Consider the following 22,236-nt stretch of genomic DNA (forward strand, 5'->3'; position numbering starts at 1 on the left):
ATTGCAGAAGTTTGAACTGCGAGAACGGAGTGGACATTATTTAAGGGGGTGCTTCACGTAAAAGAACAATTCTATGAACTATGTATTTGTGGCTACAGGTACATGAATGTGACAAACTGTGTAGTTACAGACGAAAGCATCATGGACAGTGCACAAAGCATAGAAATGAATGCTGTCTACGTAATGTGCTTTGCAAGGGGGGACATGTCAACAACGGTCGCATACCAGCATCTTGTGATCTGTTAATCACTACTGCGTTACTGATACAGCTGTGCAGAAACTTTGTTCGCATTTCACCAGAGAAGTTTAATAAGTGGCCAACTGCCTGTATCCTGCTCACAACATAATAACCCAGCGACGACGTGCTGCCCAGTGCAACGCTTTGTATGCAATGAAAGGTTAAGATATTTCACCGAACACTATCCCCTGATCTAAACACTTCCTTTCTCTATTAAAAGTAGTAGAATTATAGACTCTATTCGAATCAATTCTTTGCTTGTTTATGTTTGTTTTCTGCTATGGACAATAAAAGTACCATTAGTGAAGTAACAGTTGCACAGTAGTCATTGTTGAAACACCAGTAAATATAAACTACTTCCTCTCATTAGAACTATTTCTCCTTGCATGTCAAAATTATTGCAGTCACATTATTTTAGGTGATTTTATGTAATGTTGTGAGTACAGCAATGTGATAGTGACTAATAAGAGTATTTTGTCGTGAAATACAGCTGTGTGCGTAAATTACGGTGACCGCCACAATTGTCTGAGATCAGACCAATAACATAAAAGCTGCTACCATTGATGCACTTCCTGCCATGAGTGCGAATCATATACTTCAGTTGTCAAAACACATGGGAAATGTTTAAGCAGTATTAAAAGCTTTGACATTGTATTGCTTCGAGTCATAATATTTAGAGATGCTGGTTATACTCAAAAGTAAGTAAATGTACGGTGAATCCCCACAGTGTTCATATAATTATTAACTGTGTTGTATGTGATTCATATAATTTTGTCACCTTTTCTAAATTCTATCAGATATTGTCTTTGACATTTTTGAAGTTTTGGAGGGTACATACACAACTTTGTTGACTCAGGTTATTTTCAGAGCAGTTTCTCGTAAATATTGTCCGCCGCTCGTGGTCTCGCGGTAGCGTTCTCGCTTCCCGGGCACGGGGTCCCGGGTTCGATTTCCGGCGGGGTCAGGGATTTTCACCTGCCTCGAGATGACTGGGTGTTTGTGTTGTCCTCATCATTTCATCATCATCCAGGAAAGTGACGAAATTGGACTGAGCAAAGATTGGGTAATTGTACGGGCGCTGATAACCACGCAGTTGAGCGCCCCACAAACCAAACATCATCATCATCATCATCATCGTAAATATTCGGTTTTTCAGTTCATAAATAAAGTGGGATTGTGAAATGGAGTAGTGTGACAAATAGTTTGGTTTTACAACTAGAATTTAGTGTGACTTCACAGTTCAGATTTTGAGAATTATTTTTCCTATGGGGTAGGTCATCACAAGTCCAACTTCTGTGATTGCCTTTTCAGAGACATCCTCTCCTCTTCAGCTGAAATGCCCACTGTGGTACTCATCAACACAGTATCTACAACCTTAGAGAACTTAAAACACATCTCATCATTCTTCAGTACTTTGGCTCCCACAACTTTCCACATTGATTTTCCCCGGTGATTCTCTCGAACTTCAACCTACTGTTACTCATTTCTTAGTTGAGTCTGATTCTAAATCTGCACCTCACAATTCAATATCTGATTTCAGAATCTCGGTCTCACCATGATGTAATCCAGCTGGTATCTTCCCACGTCACCAGGCCTTACCAAGTACACTCTTTCCTTAAGTGATTTTTAAACAGTGGCACACTATTACTAGCTGAAACTTAATGCAGAACACAAATAATATATCTCCTCTCTCTTTTCTACTACTGAGCATATATTCTCCCGCAACACCATCTTCCATTGCTTCCCCTATGATAGCGCTAAATGGTTCTCCGCAAATGGACTCTCACTACATTTTGAGAAAGCACTGTATACACAATTCTGTACATTAAATGGCATAACACCATTGATAAACATAGACTATGAACAGAAGTCTGTTGCTAAGGTGGAAAATTCAAAATTTCTGGGTGCGTGCATTGATGAGAAACTGAAATGGAAGAAACACATTGATGATCTGCTGAAAAGGTTAGGTTCAGCTACTTATGCTAGTAGTGTTATTGCATATTTTGGTGATCAACTTATCGGTAAATTAGCCTACTATGCCTATTTTCATTCACTGCTTTCATATGGCATCATATTTTGTACTAATTTATCATTAAGAGAAAAGGTATTCATTGCACAAAAGCTTGTAATCAGAATAATATCTGGAGCCCTCCCAAGATCGCCCACTGCTTGAATACTGCTCAGCAGTGTGGGATCCATACCAGATAGGGTTGATAGAAGAGATAGAGAAGAGCCAACGGAGAGCAGCGTGCTTTGTTACAGGATCATTTAGTAATCGCGAAAGCGTTACGGAGATGACAGATAAACTCCAGTGGAAGACTCTGCAGGAGAGACGCTTAGTAGCTCAGTACGGGCTTTTGTTAAAGTTTCGAGAACATACCTTCACCGAAGAGTCAAGCAGTATATTGCTCCCTCCTACGTGTATCTCGCGAAGAGACCATGAGGATAAAATCAGAGAGATTAGAGCCCACACAGAAGCATACCGACAATCCTCCTTTCCACGAACAATACAAGACTGGAATAGAAGGGAGAACCGATACAGGTACTCAGGGTACACTCCGCCACACACCATCAGGTGGCTTGCGGAGTATGGATGTAGATGTAGGTGTAGATCACCTTGGAGACATTTATTTAAGGAACTCTGGATATTCACAGCACCTTCACAATATATATACTCACTTATGAAATTTATTATTACTAATAACCCATCCCAGTTCAAAACTAACAGTGATGTGCATGGCTACAGCACTAGAAGAAAGGATGATCTTCACTATTCTGGGTTAAATCTGTCCTGGGCACAGAAAGGGGTGAATTATGCTGCCAAAAAAATCTTTTGTCATTTGCCACATAGCATTAGAAGTCTGAGAGATAGCCAACCAACATTAAAAAAAAATTTAATTTTATAATGAAGACCAACAAAATTTAAATATTTCCTTATATAAGTCCTAAAATATTAATATATAATTGAGAAACAACTTTGTCGATGAGCACCCATAATACGACGACTTATGTGGATTGACGGCAGCATGATGAAGGGAGGATTGTGGTACACCGATGCTACGGTATCGAATGCTACAGCAGACGACACGTACAAGGAGGCTACTATGACGACAGTATCCTAGCCAAATAGGCTAAGGAGCACTTGATATACTTTTTCTCTAATATGTTAATTTTATAACAGAGAATACACTGGTTTTGAAGTTTTTTACTAATTACTAGGAACAACTCTTATGGATAGCAGTCAGAACACACCACGATAACACATGCTGTGCAAAGATAATGCCGCCGCAGAAGACCACATGGATTAACAACAACATGGCAGAATAATGGTTATGGTATGCTGTTACCATAACAACGAATGCCGCGCAAAGATGGTATTACAGCAGCAGACTTATACGAAGTGGCTACCATGATGACAGCATCCCAACCACACAGGCTAGGGGGTGCTTGATATATACTATCGCCCGTGGCAACAGCGTCCCTACCACAAAAGATAGAGGGCTCTGCTCTATCCACAAATGATGTGAAAAATGAATGGGACAACGGTTACCTGAATTTTAAATAATTGTAAATTTCTTGAGGTTTAATTAGTTATATTTATTATGTTTTATATTACAACTGGAACAAATTCTAAAATTTACGATTTCTTGCTTACGCATGTAACTACCGTTGGTCACCGTAGAGGGCGTTACCGTCTGCCCAAATGTTGTTGGCCATTATTTAAGCTCATGCAGAGAGCCAATCATGCATAGTTACCGACCAAGTACAGGCAGTGCGACAACTCTAGCCAGTGACCAAATGGGTATAAAAATCTGTAACTTTGACTAATTGCTTGTAGATTATGTACATGATTACTTACTAATATTATAACTTTACAGTATAAATTGCCCTGAAGATGACCCCATCGCGGGTTGAAACCAGTTGGCGGCAAAATAAATAATGTGATTGTGACTGTCATTTTGAATAATTGACAAGAATAGGAAATACTGGGTGGGTGGATTGGGCAGATTTTGCATGTGGGTGTTCCACAGGGATATGATCCTTGTGGTAAGGGGGTGGGATTGGGAGTAGCATAGGGATGGACTAGCATGTTGTTGAGGTTGGTTGGGTAACAGAACATCACTTTAGGAGAGATGGGAAGTATCTCAGCTAGGATGTTCCTAATTTCATGGCATGATTTTTTTTTTTTTTTTTTTTGGGGGGGGGGGGGGGGAGGGGGGGGGGGGCACAAAACTGCTATGGTCATTAGCGCCCAGTCTGTGACTTAGGAAACAGTAAAAAACGAAAATGGAAACCAGCAGCAATGGGAACGAAACTCAAAAATTGGAGAAACTAAAAGCAGAAGGAAAGCTTAAAAAACCACTACAGAAAGGGGTTGGCTGTTCCCAAAAAGAGCTTCAAATGACTGACGTCATCTCACTGGCACTAATAAACTCGAGAACGCGATTGGCCGAGCACGTGTCATCTGCTAAAATGGACGATATATCAGGCGACAGCTGTAGACGGACACTTAATGGAGTAAAATAGGGGCACTCAATTAAAAGGTGTCTTACCGTCCACAGCTGAGAGCAGTGGGGACAGAGTGAAGGAGGATTGCCGCTTAAAAGATGTTGATGGCTAAAAAGACGGTGCCCTATCCGGAGTCTAGTTAAAATTACCTCCTCCCAACGACGCGTTCGGGATGAAGAGGTCCAAGCACAGGGAAGAGCTTTCACATCCCGCAATTTATTATGGGGAAGTGTCGACCAATGTGCGTGCCATAAAAGAACAACACGACAACATAAAACACTCCATAGATCGGCGAAGGGAATCGACCGAATAGCTGGCCGAAGAAGAGCGACTGCAGCCTTGGCCGCTATATCGGCCGCCTCATTTCCACAGATACCAACGTGTCCTGGGAGCCAGAGGAACGCCATCGAGACGCACCCCAAGTGGCACAAGCACAAAAGGTCCTGAATCCGGTGGACCAGAGGGTGGACAGGGTAGAGAGCTTGGAGACTGAGGAGAGAGCTGAGAGAATCTGAACAGATAACATACTGTATCCGCTGATGGCGGCGGATGTATTGGACAGCCTGGAGAACAGCGTAAAGCTCCGCAGTATAAACCGAACACTGGTCGGGAAGCCGAAATCGGTTTGGGGTGTCACCAACAACATAGGCACTCCCTACATCTAACAATGTTTTCGAGCCATCAGTGTAAATAAATGTGACTTCCTTCATTTGTGCACATAGAGCAGAAAATGCCAGACGATAAACAAGTGAAGGGGTACCATCCTATGGAAATTGACAAAGATCACGGAGCAGGCAGGTCCGGGGACGGAGCCAAGGCGGTGCTGTACCCCAATTGTCAAGAAGATTTTAGGAAAGCGGAAGGAAAGAGAATGGAGCAGTTGACGGAAGCGGACTCACGGTGGTAGTAGGGAGGAAGGGCGGCCTGCATACCCTACATCCAAGGAGGCGTCGAAAAAAAGTCATGGGACGGATTAGCAGGCATGGAAGACAGATGGCTAGCATAACGACTCAGAAGGACTGCTCACCGATTGGACAGCGAAGGTTCAGCAGTCTCATCATAAAGGCTTTCCCCAGGGCTGGTGTAAAAAGCTCCAGACACTAAACATAATCCAAGGTGGTGGATAGAGTCGAGACGACAAAGAATAGACGACCGAGCAGAGGAGTAAACTATGCTTCCATAGTCCAATTTCGAGCGCACTAAGGCGCGATAGAGGCGGAGAAGGACCACTCGATCTGCTCCCCAGGAGGTACCATTCTGGACATGGAGGGTGTTGAGGGATCGCAGACAGCGAGCCGAAAGATAGGAAACATGGGAGGACCAGCACAGTTTTCTGTCAAACATAAGACCCAAGAATTTAGCGATGTCCGAAAACGGAAGGTTGACAGGTCCTAGATGTAAGGAGGGTGGAAGAAACTCCGTACGACGCCAAAAATTAACACAAACGGTCTTACTGAGAGAAAAGCGGAAGGCTGTTTCGATGCTCCAAGAGTGGAGGCGATCAAGACAGCCTTGAAGACGTCGTTCAAGAAGGCTGGTCCGTTGAGCACTGTAGTAGATCGCAAAATCGTCCACAAAGAGGGAGCCTGAGACATCGGGAAGCAGTCAGTCCATAATTGGATTTATTGCAATGGCAAACAGTACAGCACTTAGCACTGAGCCCTGGGGTACCCCGTTTTCTTGGGAAAAAGTACGGGAGAGAGTAGTGTTCACCCGCACTCGAAATGTGCACTCTGCCATAAATTCGCGAAGAAATAGTGGCAGCCGACCTCGAAAGCCCCAAGAGAACAGTGTGCGGAGGATGCCTGTCCTCCAACAGGTATCGTCTGCTCTCTCCAGATCAAAAAATATTGCTACTGTTTGGCGTTTCCGGAGAAAATTGTTCATGATATAAGTGAAGAGAGCAACAAGATGGTCAACTGCAGAACGATGCTTTCAGAAACCGCATTGGGCAGATGTTAAAAGACTGCGGAACTCCAGTCACCAGGCTAAAGGGCAATTCACCATACGCTCCAAAACCTTAGAGACACTACTCGTGAGAGAAATGGGGCGATAGCTAGAGGGGAGATGTTTGTCCTTTCCAGGTTTCGGAACAGGAACGATGATAGCTTCCCGCCATCGTCTGGGAAAAGTACTGTCGGTCCAAATTCGATTATAAAGGCGAAGGAGGTAACGCAGACTATGGGTTGATAAATGCAGCAACATTTGGATGTGGATACCTTCCAGTCCTGGGGCGGAGGAGCAAGAAGAAGAGAGTGCATGTTGGAGTTCCCGCATGGAGAAAACAGTATTATAGCTTTCGCGATTTTGAGAGGAGAAAGCAAGAGGTTGCACTTCCGCTGGACGTTTCTTCGGGAGAAACGCTGGCGGGTAATTTGAAGAGCTCGAAATCTCAGCAAAGTGTTGACCCAATGAGTTAGAAATTGTGACGGGGTCCACTAACATATCACGCGCGACAGTGAGCCCAGAGACCAGGGAGAAACTAGGCGCGCCAGATAACTGTCAGAAGGTGTTAAATGAGCTAGTAAAGAATTTCCAGCTTGCCTTCTTGCTATCGCGGATGACGCGACGGCATCGCGCACGGGACTGCTTATAGCAGATACAGTTGGCCAAAGTAGGATGGTGGCGGAAAACGCGAAGAGCACATCGCCGCTCATGTATTGAGTCACGGCATGCCTCGTTCCACCAAGGAACGGGGGGGCACCGGAGCAATTCGGAGGTGCATGGTATTGAACGTTCTGCAGCTGTAAGAATAACGTCTGTAACATGAGTGACCTCATCGTCAACGCTAGGAAAGTGACGGTCATCGAATGTCGCTAGAGACGAAAAAAGTGCAAACTTCCAGCGTCTCGGGCGCATATATGGCAGTTGTGGCTGCAATCGAAGGACACATGGAAAGTGGTCACTCGAGTGTGTATCAGCAAGGGCGAACCATTCGAAGCGCCGAGCTAGCAGAACAGTACCGACCGAAAGGTCCAAATGAGAGAAATTTGTCGTGAAGGCAGACAAAAAGGTAGGGTCCCCAGTGTTGACGCAAACAAGATCCGCTTGGTGGAAGACGTCTAGAAATAGTGAGCCACGCGGACATGGATGTGGAGATCCCCAAAGCTGGTGGTGGGCATTGAAGTCCCCAACCAGCAAATAGGGGGGTGGAAGCTGACCAAGAAGATGAAGGAGATCAGCTCGTGCCACTGATGTGGACGATGGAACGTATACTGTACAAAGAGATAAGGTGTATCCAGAAAGGGAAAGACGAACAGCGACTGCTTGGAAGGAAGTGTTTAAGGGGATTGGGTGATAATGGAGAGTATCATGGAGAAGAATCATGAGTCCTTCATGTGCTGGAGTGCCTTCAACAGAGGTGAGATCAAATCGGACTGCCTGAAAATGGGGGAAAACAAAGCAGTCATGGTGACGCAGCTTTGTTTCCTGAAGACAGAAGATGACCGGCGAGTAGGATCGTCAATTCATCCCGATTGGCTCGAATGCCGCAGATATTCCAATGGATAATGGACATAGGTTGGACAGAAAATGGAAGAATGTGACCAAGGTTGCCGTCAACTCAACGACTGCTCAGAGCTTGCGACCGACAGCGTGGAACGGCACTCAGCCGAAGGCAAAAGATCCTGATCCATAGGTTGTTCAGGAGCAGCTCCTGCCACCAGCGATCGGCCAGTTGAACGGCCGCCAGCAGTGCGCCTCGGCGACACAGAAGACGGCCGAGGGCAGTTACCACCAGGTGGTGCTGTAGATGAGACATGCCATGGCGGAGAAGGAGAGGAACTGGGTTTCTTATTAGCTTTCTTGGAAACATGATGTTTAGATGAAGGAGGAACCAATGGTTGTGAAGTTAGGGTACATAAAAAATCTTCACGAGTATGCTCTTTTTTGGAAGTCCGGGTGTCTGGCTTTTGGGATCGAGATTTAGCAGAACCCGATGACGGGTGAGCCATAGATTGAGCAGGCGAAAGTAGGGAGGTTGAACGGGCAATCTTTGCGCTGGCCGATCTGACGACCGTGTCACTAAAGGTGAGATCACAAGTCTGCGTGGCCGCCTCATTTGTTGGCCGAGGAGAGGCAAGGACAGTGCTGTATTTTCCTGTCTGAGGCACAGTGGGCTTTCGACTTGCGAATAATTTTCGAGCAGCAAAGGTCGACACCTTTTCCTTCACTCTGATTTCCTGAATGAGCTTTTCGTCTTTAAAAATGGGGCAATCTCGAGAGGAAGCAGCGTGGTCACCCATACAGTTGATGCAACGAGGGGATGGAGGTGGACAAGCACCCTCATGGGCATCCTTGCCACACGTAACACATTTGGCCGGGTTGGAACAGGACTCGCTGGTGTGATTGAACCGCTGGCACCGATAGCAACGCGTAGGATTTGGGACTTAGGGGCGAACGGAAATTATTTCATAGCCCGCTTTTATTTTCGATGGGAGTTGAACTCTGTCAAATGTCAAGAAGACAGTACGGGTTGGAACAATGTTCGTGTCAACCCTTTTCATAACTCTATGAACAGCACTACCTGTCTGAACAGGTAGTGCTGAATTTCCTCGTCAGACAATCCATCGAAGGAGCGTGTATAAACGACTCCACGTGAGGAATTTAAAGTGCGGTGCGCTTCAACCCGGACAGGGAAGGTGTGGAGCAGTTAAGTACGCAGCAATTTTTGTGCCTGGAGGGCACTGACTGTTTCTAACAACAAAGTGCCATTCCGTAATCTGGAACAAGACTTTACAGGACCTGCAATTGCGTTGACACCTTTGTGAATAATGAAAGGGCTGACCATGGAGAAGTCGTGACCTTCGTCAGACCGAGAAACAACAAGGAACTGTGGCAACGATGGAAGAACTGTCTGTGGCTGAGACTCAGTGAACTTACGCTTGTGAGCAGACATAGTGGAAGGTGAGGAAAACATTGCGGAAGAATCCCCCATGATTACCGGCGTCTCCGATGGCGTGCTCCTGCCTTGTGGGGGCCCTCTCTGGGGCACTCCCACCTTAGGTGATTGTTCACACCTCAGGTCACACCTCCCGACAAACGGACGGAGGGACCAATCGGCACTTTCGGAAGGTATCAGCTCGGGTAATCACCCCTCCCTGGGCCTGGCCGTTACCAGGGGGTACGTACGTGTCCTACCTGTCTACCCGGGGCGGGGAATTATGTGTTACCCCGTCACCGGCTATGCACGAAAATGCATGGGTCGGCCTTCAGACACGCACAGGGAGGAAGAAAGAGAAAGGGAAAAACAAAGAAAGGGAAAGGAAAGAAGAGAGGTCTCAAATGCCGCAGTGGAGAAAAGGGTAAAGAGAAGAGGTAAGGAAAAGAGAAGGACAAAGGAAGGATAAAGACATACAAGCAGAGAAGGCGAAGAATGCGTTACATTTACGAGCGTCCGTCTCCGGACGTAGGCACAAACCATACTCCCAGAGTGGGAGAAGGGGAAGGAAAGAGCCAGAGGTGAGGGGAGGGGGGGGCGGCGAAGATGGGGGATAGGGAAGGATGCGGAAAAGGAGGGTATGCAGCTCGGAAAGGAAGGAGGGCCACATTAGCTCGGGGTCCCGTGCTCGCTATGCACGTATCCACAAAAGAGTTGTGGACCCCCCTGCAGGGTTATGGCATGATGATAGGTAATAAAAGCCCTGATGAAGGATGTGGTTCAGTTGTTACAGTCCGGTGTGGGACTGGTGATGAAGGAGACATTCCTTTGTGGATTGGTTCTTGACGTGCTGGGAGAATTGGGGACACAAGGGGAAATGGCACAAGAGATCTGCTTGCAGACTAGGTATGGGGGATAGTGTCTGTCTGTGGAGGCCTTCGTGAGACCCTTAGGATACTCAGCAAGAGTGGTTTAGTCACAGCAGATATGTCGTCCCCAGGTTGCCAGCCTACATGGGAGGGATTTTTTGGTGTGAAATGGGTGACAGCTGTCAAAATGCAGGTACTTTTGGTGGTTGGTGGATTTAATGTGGACACTGGTGTGGATGGAGCTATCAGAGAGGACGAGGTCAAAATCTAGGAAGGTGGCATGCTGGGTTGAGGAGGACCACATTAAGCGAATGGGACAGAAAATGTTGAGATTGTGAAGGAGTGAAGATAGGGTGTCTTGGCCCTGAGTCCAAATCATCAACAAACCTGAAACACACTAGGAGTTTGGTGTTTTGGGAGGCTAGGAAGGTCTCCTGTAGATGGCCCATAAAAAGGCTGGCACAGATGGGTGCCATGAAGGTGCCCATGGCTGTAACATGTATTTGTTTATATACTTTATCATCAAATGAGAAGTAGTTGTGGGTTAGGATAAAGTTAGTAAGATTGTATCAGACAGCCAGACCCTGGTGGTGGAAGTCAGTGAGGAAAACCCAAAGGCAATGTATGAGCAGGACCTAAAATTGTATTTACAATTCTTGTAGGTTACTGTCAGGGTAATCAAGTACATCGGAAGTGATCGTGGTGGTATGTTGGCAGCAGGAAGTATTGCAGATGAAACTGCAACACAGTAAGTGAGCAATTGCTACCGTGAGTCACCTTCTGCGAAGGCACAAGGTGGATGCAGTCTTGATCCAGGAACCCTATTTATGTACAGGGGGTGTTATCAGGCCTCTGAGGAACTGGAAGTAAGTTGGGCTAGAAATCTAAAAAAAACCTAGAACATACTTCTATGTCAAAAATAGAATTTTATTCATGCCAACACCAAATTTTTGTTCTGGGGACTTAATGACTATAAGGATCAAACAGCGTGGTGAAGGAAGCACAAGGGTATTTGTACTAGTTTCAACGTACCTTCCTTTCTTACGAGATCAGTTCTCCTCCTTTCCAGGAATTGAGGAGACTTGTAGGCAGCCACTGGCAGATGCCAATAAGGGAAAATTGTCATGAGCATTGAAGCAATCATCTCACCAACACACCAGGTTGAAGATATCATTTGGTAAAACACAATGTCTTGCTGCTTAAAAAAGTCTGTAAATGCCTGCTGCACTCCATCATCCAACATGAATCGTCAACCCTTCATGGCCTCTTTGAGGGACTAATGGTGTGATAATTACATGAACAGATTAGGATTATAGGACAGCACTTGGCTGTCTTCCAACTGTGCATAATGAATGAGGTTGGTCTCCCAGATCAACTGGTGCCTTTTGCTGAACAATGACCAGCATGGAACTTGGCACACCATTCCAAAACAGTGCTTTTCGACAGACGTGCCGCCCCATACACTTTCTTCATTCTCTGATGGATGTCGACCACTGTTTGTCCTTCAGCAGCCACAAAATGAGTAACAGTAGAAGATCCTGTTGGAACACATTTGGTAATAATGTCACCATAGTTCACACTTCCACTTTTACCACATGCCCGCAGAAAAACATGAATGCCACACTAAACCCTTGCCTACTTGATGGTGCTTCTATGTCACCAACAGAGTTGTGTTACATGGCATTTATGCTGTAGCAACAGCCTAAAATGGAAACTTTTTGATCGTCCTTTATGAAAGAAGGGAAGACATGACTGATATAACTTTTGGGTCCACCTTAATTGATAGTTATGACTAACAATGGTAAATGGTAATGGAGCCATCCTAATCTGATGACATCTATAAGGGGAGTTCAAAAATAAACGAGCCGGAGGCATAATTACAGAAAGCCGTACCTGTACGTTAGATGTATTGACCCTGGTTGTTAAGACACTTATCCCACTGTGACGCAAGGCGATGAATGGCTGTCCCATAAAATTCCCGGGGCTGTGATGTTAACCAGTTTCATTCATACAGCTGGACATTGTCGTCCAAGGTGAATCGTTTGCCCCTCAGAACTTTTTTAAGGGGACCAAAAATGATTCACTTCCTGTAGCATGAGACAACAGTGAATGCCTAGCTTTACTCGCTAGCCTTGACCACCTTTCGCCAAGTGATCAAATCAAAACAACCAGGCAATTTCACCCATGACGTCATTCTGCTCTACGACACTGCAAAGCCTCATATGGCTAACACAGTCGTGACATTCCAGCAGAAATTCAAATGGGATGTTCTCAGCCACCCTCCAAACAGTCCGGACCACTCTCCCTGTGATTACGTTATTTTTGGTTCCCTTAAAAAGGGGCAAACGATTCACCTCGGACGAAGATGTCCAGCTGTACGTGGGGAACTGGTTAACATCGCAGCCCCAGGAATTTCATGAGACAGTCATTCACCGCCTTGTGACACAGTGGGACAAGTGTCTCAACATCAAGAGTCAATATTTTTAACATACAGGAACTGGTTTCTACAATTATGTCTCCAGCTCGTTTCTTTTTGAATGCCCCTTATATATAAAGTTTGCATTAGAAATGGGTGTTAAACTGACCATGGTCTATAGGAATCTTAGAAAAATAGACTTGGACTCATATAGCGAAGACTTATACTCACACTTATCTGAAGTTAAAACTTTGGTAAGAAATCCCATGCACCTTGAGAAAATGGCAGATGAAGTGATGTCTGCCACTGTAAACTCATACTTAAAAAACTATCCAGTCACCAAGAAGTGCACAAACAGGAATGTAGATTGGTTGATCAATAATCTGGAATTGCTAAAGAAGAAGGTAAGAAGACTATTCAACTTTGCCAGAAGGAAACGACAATGAGCAAAATATCAGAGCCCTTGCCAAAGACAATCTTGATATTAAGCTAGCAAATCCATCATCCTGGGAGGTATTTTGTGAGGAGTCAGAAAGTGCAGCTGTGGGGGGCAGGGGGGGGGGGGGGGAAGGGGGGGGGAGCAGAGAAGTTTTGGAGAGACTTTTAATAAAACTCATATTACGAAAGTATAAATTCGAATTTCACCAAACACAGCGCGTTAGTTTCCGGAACGTTGCAACCGAGGTTGCGATGTCCTTTTGTAAGTGAGCCACAAGGATCTCGCCAGCCGATGACAGCAGCTATTCATAGCATAGGACACGTGTTATAGTCAGCCAAAGCAAGATTACTGGTTACATAGCGCGAACACACAAGAGGAAAAGTTAACGGTTTACATTAATGTATACAGTACCGTATATCTACAAGAAAAGCTAAGCTTTCACATATAATATTGCTCTCTAAGATTAACACGCTACAATAGAAGTTAAACTTTCACATGTAATATTTATCTTTTTTTGCGTGTGTTATACTTTAAGATACATCACACAAATGTGCCAGCAAATTTAAAATTATGACATAAATGCCTCGGCTCGAAATTCTTGTAAGTGGCTGGTCTCAAACTGTTCAGTTTCGAACGCTCTGTGATTTAGATATCCATCCCACTTTCTCACACGTAACATAATTCATTGTGCGTGAAAAGAAATTTCCTTTGAAAGTAATGCTTTTCTAACCACCGTTCACAATACTGTTAGAAATAGGTTCGATTTACCAGTTGCCAGAGAGCTCCAGAAAACGCATTATTGTGGGTGTGCAACTGCAGTGGTGTAGGAAGCCCGCATGTTCGTGTGTATAAAGCACTAAGAGAGCTTACATTGCACCATAAAAGAAACAGGGCATCAGAGGATACTCCAACGAGCATCGAAATTTCGTAAACCATACTAAAATGCATAATTCGGCTTGAAGTGCAAACTGGCTTTTTCCAGATTCACAATGAAGTAGGTCCCATCTGATATTAAGCTTTTCAGTGTGGTTTTTGGGATGTAAATTTACTTGGAGTACCAGTACTCTACAATCTCATCTTTGGTTCTTTATTATGGCGTAATGCCATACATGGCAGAAGATGATAACGTGCACTTGAAATTCAGCAAACAGTGGGAACTAGCCAATACTGTAGAATGAAACACTTCGTTTCAAATAAAATGATTGCCTCAGCGGAATTTCTTTAGCAAACTTGCAAAAATAACTTCATTCTTCTGCAAGGCGATTAATGCTTGACTGCTACTAACTTGGAAAGAAAATAAAATCAGAAACTGAAATTAATAATATATTTTTGCCCTCCGTAATTATGTGAATGTATTTTAATTCACTTGATAGCTTCCGGCCACAGAAATCTGTTTTGTTTTCATTTGACGTGGGAGCTGTACACGAAGAGAAGCATCGAAATCACTTAATGTAAACACGGGTTACGTAGGACTAACCCCTTCCCCACTACAACTCTGACAACTCTGTGCACGCGCGAATCTGGCAGCTAGGGCGCGCGAGAAAAATTTTTCTCGTTTGCATCTGGCTGCTTGCTGCTACTACCGATACAGCTAACAGCCAAACTTCAAGTAGCAGGAAGCGGGAGAAGGTACTGCTTATACGCGAGTCAAATGCGCATGCGCAACAGACCGCTGGCAACTGGTCAAACGAACCTAATGTGAACAGTTATTACGTCATGCTCATAGCAAGTAGTTTATTGTTACTTAGAATTACAGCCTGCGCACTACGGCCTTTGACATATTTTTGCTATCTGCAAACACTTGTGCGTGCACGGTGTTTATTGTCCTAAATTGCACATTTCCTTTGCCACTAAAGTTTTATTTTTTTCCCTCTCGTTTATATTTTATTGCTGCAGTTCTCCAGTAGCCAGGATACAATACCATTCTTAGCTAGAGAATCAATTCTGCAACCAAAATTACAAAAATTTAACAGAAAGCTAAAACAATGAAAAATTCCCGGAATTCCGAAAAATTCCCAGGTTTTTCCCGGTTTTCTCCCAGATGAAAAAATTCCCGGGTTTTTCCCGGATTTCCCGGTTGTCCCAGGTCGTATACACCCTGTGTACAGTCAACTTTCGACACAGACAATTTGCCTGTTACAAAGGAGAACGAAGATGTGGCGGCGGTTCACTCGTGTAAACAACGTCGCGTTGGGCCACAACGCTCGCAGCGAAAACAGCAAACACAGAAGCAGGTTCGTTCCGCACTTCCTTCTCATCCACGTTGTTTCGTACAGCATGACAGGGCCGCGTGTCCAAAATGTTGGGCCACATGTAATTCATGTAGGAAAAAAGGCCACATTGCTTCTGTGTGTCAGTCCCCTAAAGTTCCTGTCGACGAGGACGAGGCATCTGACATGGATGTTAACTGTGTGCTTTGTCAAACAAATAAGTTGTTTGTTACTGTTCGTGTTCTGGATAAAGACATTCGCATGCAAGTGGACACTGGCTCTGCAGTAACTCTCATTAATTCTTGCACGTATTTGGAGTTGGGCTCCCCTCCCTTGTCTCCAGTTACACGAAATCTGAGAACTTATAATAAACAGAAAATTCCTATCATTGGCCAGTTTGATGCTTCCACTGCCTACAAGTCTGTTGTTAGGCCTCTCACGTTTTATGTGGTGGATCATACGGGCACTGAAAACCTGTTCAGTTATGATGCTTTCCAGTTGTTCGGGTTCTCCATTGATGATGATGTGCACCTCATATCTGAGGATATTCTGTATCAACAGCTGGATGGATTGTGTTCTGAATTTTCGTCCATGTTCTCTGCTGGTCTGGGTCGTGTCAAGGATTTTGAAGCCCACATTACTCTTAAACCTACAGATCGCCCTAAGTTTTTCCGGGCACACGCTATTCCGGTGGCGTTGCGTGCACCTGTCAAGTCTGAGATAGACAGGTTAACAGCTTCAGGGATTCTCCTTCCTGTTACCTCCAGCGAATGGGCATCGCCCATTGTGGTGGTTTCTAAACCAAACGGGAGTCTGCGATTGTGTGGTGATTTTAAAGCCACCATCAATGCTCAGAGCCTCATTGACACTTATCCTCTTCCCTGTCCTGAGGAGTTATTTACCTAGCTCGCTGGGGGCCAGTTCTTTTCCAAACTTGACTTATCGGAGGCGTACCATCAGTTGCCGTTGGATGCTTCTTCCAAGGAATTTCTCGTCATCAACACTCCTTGTGGGTTGTATCAGTACCAGCAGTTACCATTTGGCATCGCTAGCACGCCGGCCATTTTTCAGCGGTTTTTGGAACAGCTCATGGCTTCCGTTCCCAGCTGCATAAACTATCTGGATGACATTGTTGTCACGGGGGCCTCCACTGAGGAGCACCTTCGCAATTTGCATTCACTGTTTCGGGTTTCGCATTCGGCGGGGTTGAAATGCAATCTGGACAAGTCACAGTTCTTCCAACCCTCCATTGTGTATCTTGGTTTCCACTTGTCCTGTGAGGGTATACGTCCAGCACGTTGCGGCCATTAATGCTCTACCCCGGCGGTCTATGGTCAAAGAACTTCAGACGTTTCTAGGCAAGATTGCTTGTTATCACAAATTCATTCCATCCGCGGCGGCGGTAGCTCATCCTCTGCATCAGCTGTTACGCAAGAATGTCCCTTTCTGTTGGTCCGACGAGTGTGAGCAGGCTTTTGTCCGCCTGAAGGCTCATTTGCAGTCGGTATCTTGTCTTGCCACATTCCGTCTGGGTCAGCACTTGGTTCTGGCGACTGATGCGTCACAGTATGGCCTAGGGGCTGTTCTCGCCCATTGATATGAGGATGGGTCGGAACGACCCATCGCCTATGCTTCCAAGACCCTCAACGATGCGCAACGGCGTTACTCTCAAATCGAAAAGGAGGCGCTTGCTGTCATTTATGCTCTAAAAAAGTTCAGCGTTTTTTTGTATGGTTCTAAGTTTCACCTCATCACCGACCACAAGCCGCTGGTCTCTCTGTTCAGCCCATCGGCGTCGCTTCCAGATAAGGCAGCTCACCGCCTGCAATGTTGGGCCGTATACTTGTCTCGTTTTCACTATGAGATTCACTATCGCCCCACGGCCCAGCACGCCAACGCTGACACATTGTCGTGATTGCCGATGGGCCCCGACCCGGTTTTCAATCACGATGAACTACTCTGTTTCCACATTGATGAGGAAGAATGTCATGCAGTCGAGGGTTTCCACTTACAGGTTCACAGGTCGCGTCGGCTACTGTGTGGGACCCGGTCCTGCGTCAGGTGATCGGTTTTGTTCAACGGGGTTGGCCGGACAGGACCAAGGGCCGGGCATCGGATCCCCTTTGCAACTACCATGCCTTGCGCCTTCGTCTGTCTGTTCATGATGGTGTTGTTCTTCTGGCCACGGATGGCGCATCTCCACGGGTCGTGGTGCCAGCCTCTCTTCGCAAAGTTGTTCTCAAACTGTTGCATGAAGGCCATTGGGGGATTTCTCGGACTAAGTCCCTGACCTGACATTATACTGAGTGCACTATCCGAAAATTACCTCGAGCAATTAAACAGAGAACCGACTCGTGGAGATAACATATTGGACCTACTGATAACAAACAGATCCGAACTTTTCGACTCTGTAAGTGCAGAACAGGGAATCAGTGATCATAAGGCCGTTGCAGCATCCCTGAATATGGAAGTTAATAGGAATATAAAAAAAGGGAGGAAGGTTTATCTGTTTAGCAAGAGTAATAGAAGGCAGATTTCAGACTACCTAACAGATCAAAACGAAAATTTCTGTTCCGACACTGACAATGTTGAGTGTTTATGGAAAAAGTTCAAGGCAATCGTAAAATGCGTTTTAGACAGGTACGTGCCGAGCAAAACTGTGAGGGACGGGAAAAACCCACCGTGGTACAACAACAAAGTTAGGAAACTACTGCGAAAGCAAAGAGAGCTTCACTCCAAGTTTAAACGCAGCCAAAACCTCTCAGACAAACAGAAGCTAAACGATGTCAAAGTTAGCGTAAGGAGGGCTATGCGTGAAGCGTTCAGTGAATTCGAAAGTAAAATACTAGGTACCGACTTGACAGAAAATCCTAGGAAGTTCTGGTCTTACGTTAAATCAGTAAGTGGCTCGAAACATCATGTCCAGACACTCCGGGATGATGATGGCATTGAAACAGAGGATGACAAGCGTAAAGCTGAAATACTAAACACCTTTTTCCAAAGCTGTTTCACAGAGGAAGACCGCACTGCAGTTCCTTCTCTAAATCCTCGCACCAACGAAAAAATGGCTGACATTGAAATAAGTGTCCAAGGAATAGAAAAGCAACTGGAATCACTCAACAGAGGAAAGTCCACTGGACCTGACGGGATACCAATTCGATTCTACACAGAGTACGCGAAAGAACTTGCCCCCCTTCTAACAGCCGTGTACCGCAAGTCTCTAGAGGAACAGAAGGTTCCAAATGATTGGAAAAGAGCACAGGTAGTCCCAGTCTTCAAGAAGGGTCGTCGAGCAGATGCGCAAAACTATAGACCTATCTCTCTGACGTCGATCTGTTGTAGAATTTTAGAACATGTCTTTTGCTCGAGTATCATGTCGTTTTTGGAAACTCAGAATCTACTATGTAGGAATCAACATGGATTCCGGAAACAGCGATCGTGTGAAACCCAACTCGCTTTATTTGTTCATGAGACCCAGAAAATATTAGATACAGGCTCCCAGGTAGATGCCATTTTCCTTGACTTCCGGAAGGCGTTCGATACAGTTCCGCACTGTCGCCTGATAAACAAAGTAAGAGCCTACGGAATATCAGACCAGCTGTGTGGCTGGATTGAAGAGTTTTTAGCAAACAGAACACAGCATGTTGTTCTCAATGGAGAGACATCTACAGACGTTAAAGTAACCTCTGGCGTGCCACAGGGGAGTGTTATGGGACCATTGCTTTTCACAATATATATAAATGACCTAGTAGATAGTGTCGGAAGTTCCATGCGGCTTTTCGCGGATGATGCTGTAGTATACAGAGAAGTTGCAGCATTAGAAAATTGTAGCGAAATGCAGGAAGATCTGCAGCGGATAGGCACTTGGTGCAGGGAGTGGCAAATGACCCTTAACATAGACAAATGTAATGTATTGCGAATACATAGAAAGAAGGATCCTTTATTGTATGATTATATGATAGCGGAACAAACACTGGTAGCAGTTACTTCTGTAAAATATCTGGGAGTATGCGTGCGGAACGATTTGAAGTGGAATGATCATATAAAATTAATTGTTGGTAAGGCAGGTACCAGGTTGAGATTCATTGGGAGAGTCCTTAGAAAATGTAGTCCATCAACAAAGGAGGTGGCTTACAAAACACTCGTTCGACCTATACTTGAGTATTGCTCATCAGTGTGGGATCCGTACCAGATCGGGTTGACGGAGGAGATAGAGAAGATCCAAAGAAGAGCGGCGCGTTTCGTCACAGGGTTATTTGGTAACCGTGATAGCGTTACGGAGATGTTTAACAAACTCAAGTGGCAGACTCTGCAAGAGTGGCGCTCTGCATCGCGGTGTAGCTTGCTCGCCAGGTTTCGAGAGGGTGCGTTTCTGGATGAGGTATCGAATATATTGCTTCCCCCTACTTATACCTCCCGAGGAGATCACGAATGTAAAATTAGAGAGATTAGAGCGCGCACAGAGGCTTTCAGACAGTCGTTCTTCCCGCGAACCATACGCGACTGGAACAGGAAAGGGAGATAATGACAGTGGCACGTAAAGTGCCCTCCGCCACACACCGTTGGGTGGCTTGCGGAGTATAAATGTAGATGAGATGTAGATGTAGACCTGCAGGCACGTTTATTGGCCCGGTATTGATTCGGGCATCGCCCACATGGTTGCTGCGTGTGGTCAGTGTGCTCAACAACTGGCTGCACCTCGTACAATGCCCTCTCCGTGGCCTGATCTGGCGCAGCCATGGGAATGGGTGCACGCTGACTTTGCCGGCCCCTTCCTCTGTACTTATTGGCTACTGTTGATTGACGCCTTCTCGAAGTTTTGTTTGTTGTTCGATGTCCGTCGCCCACCACTGCGGCAACGACGCTGGCTTTGTCCAAAATCTTTGTGCTAGAAGGTATTCCATCCACGATCATCACGGACAATGGCCCTCAGTTCTCTTCGCAGGCTTTCCATGATTTTTGCACTGGACAAGGGATTCATCATGTTACAGCACCGCCCTTCCATCCGCAATCGAATGGGGAAGTCGAGCACCTTGTCCGCACTTTCAAAAGCCAGATGAAAAAATTCCTTAGTGATTTTTCCACAGATGACGCTCTGCTGCAATTTCTGAGTCCTTATCGCTTCACGCCTCTGGGTGATCGCAGCCCTGCTGAATTCTTGCATGGCCGCCAACCGCACGCTCTACAGCACCTGCTTCACCCTGTCAGGCCTTGTGCTGTGTCCCCTAGTGCGGGAAAATACTCGGTGGGTGCCGACGTGTGGGTACGAGGGTATGGATCTTGCCCTAAATGGATTCCAGGAGTGGTCAAGGCTCTTCGCAGCCGCCGGCTTTGTGAAATACGTACGGACGACGGCATGGTTGTTCGCCATTATGACCAGATGCGCCCACGAGTGGTGGCCACGCCGGTGCCACCGCCCCTTCCTTCGCCTCCACCAGCCCGAGAAGCCAGTCCTGTCGCTGCTGCCGATCTACCGTACGTGTTGATGCAGCCGCCGTCACTACCATTTCCGAGTACACCGGAACCGGCCCCAGTCTCGACGCCACCTTCTCCGGGACCCATCTCACTGGAGCACACCCCCAGGTCCACGACACCTATGGATGCTGCTCCGGAGTTTTCACCCATCATCTCGTCCAGAGGCACGTTCCATACACGAGCTTCTGTCCTGGACATTTTCGACCATACTCTCATGTCTCTCCGCGGGATCTTCTCGGGGCCTCACAAGAGGCCATGGATGTCTCCGCACTGTCCATGTCTCCAAGGAAGTGAGTGTTCTTTTTTTTTTTTTTTTTTTTTTTTTTTTTTTCAAGGGGGGGGGGGGGCGGGGGGGAAGTGTTGTGACGGTGCCACGACATTTAACAGTGCCACCACGACAGTACGCGCAAATGGCGATAGAGGCGCTCCGCAACTCGGCTGAGCGCGGGAGCGCCACCTAGCTACGAACGGCGCCAGCCGCATGTCACAGCACGGCAGTCGAATAAGAGATACCGAGTTGTTATCATGTAACCAGCTATTGTTTCTAAGTGAGTGTGTTTGAATATCCACGCAATTATTGGTGATTTTAAGGTTATAACACTTTTACCAATGACTGTAATTTTTCATCTTTTTAAACAAATAATTACTTTGCAGTGCGTGTATAGTAGCATGAAAGTTTATTTCTTTAGTTAGTGATGTGAAGAATATTCACTTACCCTCGGAAGATGTCTACAGATGCAACCCTATTCTGTCGACGGATTATTTGCAGTACCTCATTTCTTATGATTGGAGGTGCATCACCAGGGTTTGGGCTACCAAGGTCCTAAACAAAATTTAAAAAAACCTCTTAGACCATCCCACACATACATCCAAGTTGCAGATATAATTTATAACCCATTTTTAATCCAAGAGACTTACTATTTCATGGTGATTCAAAATGATATTTGCAAAATTTCTATTAGAACAACATAAACACATACAGTGAGATACTGTTAAGAAAAAGTAACATTTTCTTTTTGAAATGAGACAGTGAACAGTTCAGAATGGAAATGGTTATGGCATCAAATGTATTTGCACACTTTTTTTGTTTTGTTTTGTTTTTCATGGTAATGTAGTGAAACAGAACAAATTTCAATATGATGCCCGAGAGCTGTAGCACTACCTCACCTTTAATATCCACGCAAGCAGACATCATGATGGA

General features: G+C 45.6%; 1 protein-coding gene across 1 annotated transcript in view; it reads right to left on the reverse strand.

Moving 5' to 3' along the window:
• The window catches only part of LOC126166685 (heparan-alpha-glucosaminide N-acetyltransferase-like), a 113,352-nt gene that overhangs the window by 45,989 nt on the left and 45,127 nt on the right, over positions 1-22,236 (reverse strand). Inside the window, exon 5 of the mRNA XM_049920421.1 lies at positions 21,752-21,858. Within this exon, the coding sequence (XP_049776378.1) occupies positions 21,752-21,858 (107 nt within the window). The remainder of the gene's footprint in view (positions 1-21,751; positions 21,859-22,236) is intronic.

This window comes from Schistocerca cancellata, chromosome 1 (genome assembly GCF_023864275.1).
Source record: "Schistocerca cancellata isolate TAMUIC-IGC-003103 chromosome 1, iqSchCanc2.1, whole genome shotgun sequence".
Classification (NCBI taxonomy): Eukaryota; Metazoa; Arthropoda; class Insecta; order Orthoptera; family Acrididae; genus Schistocerca; species Schistocerca cancellata.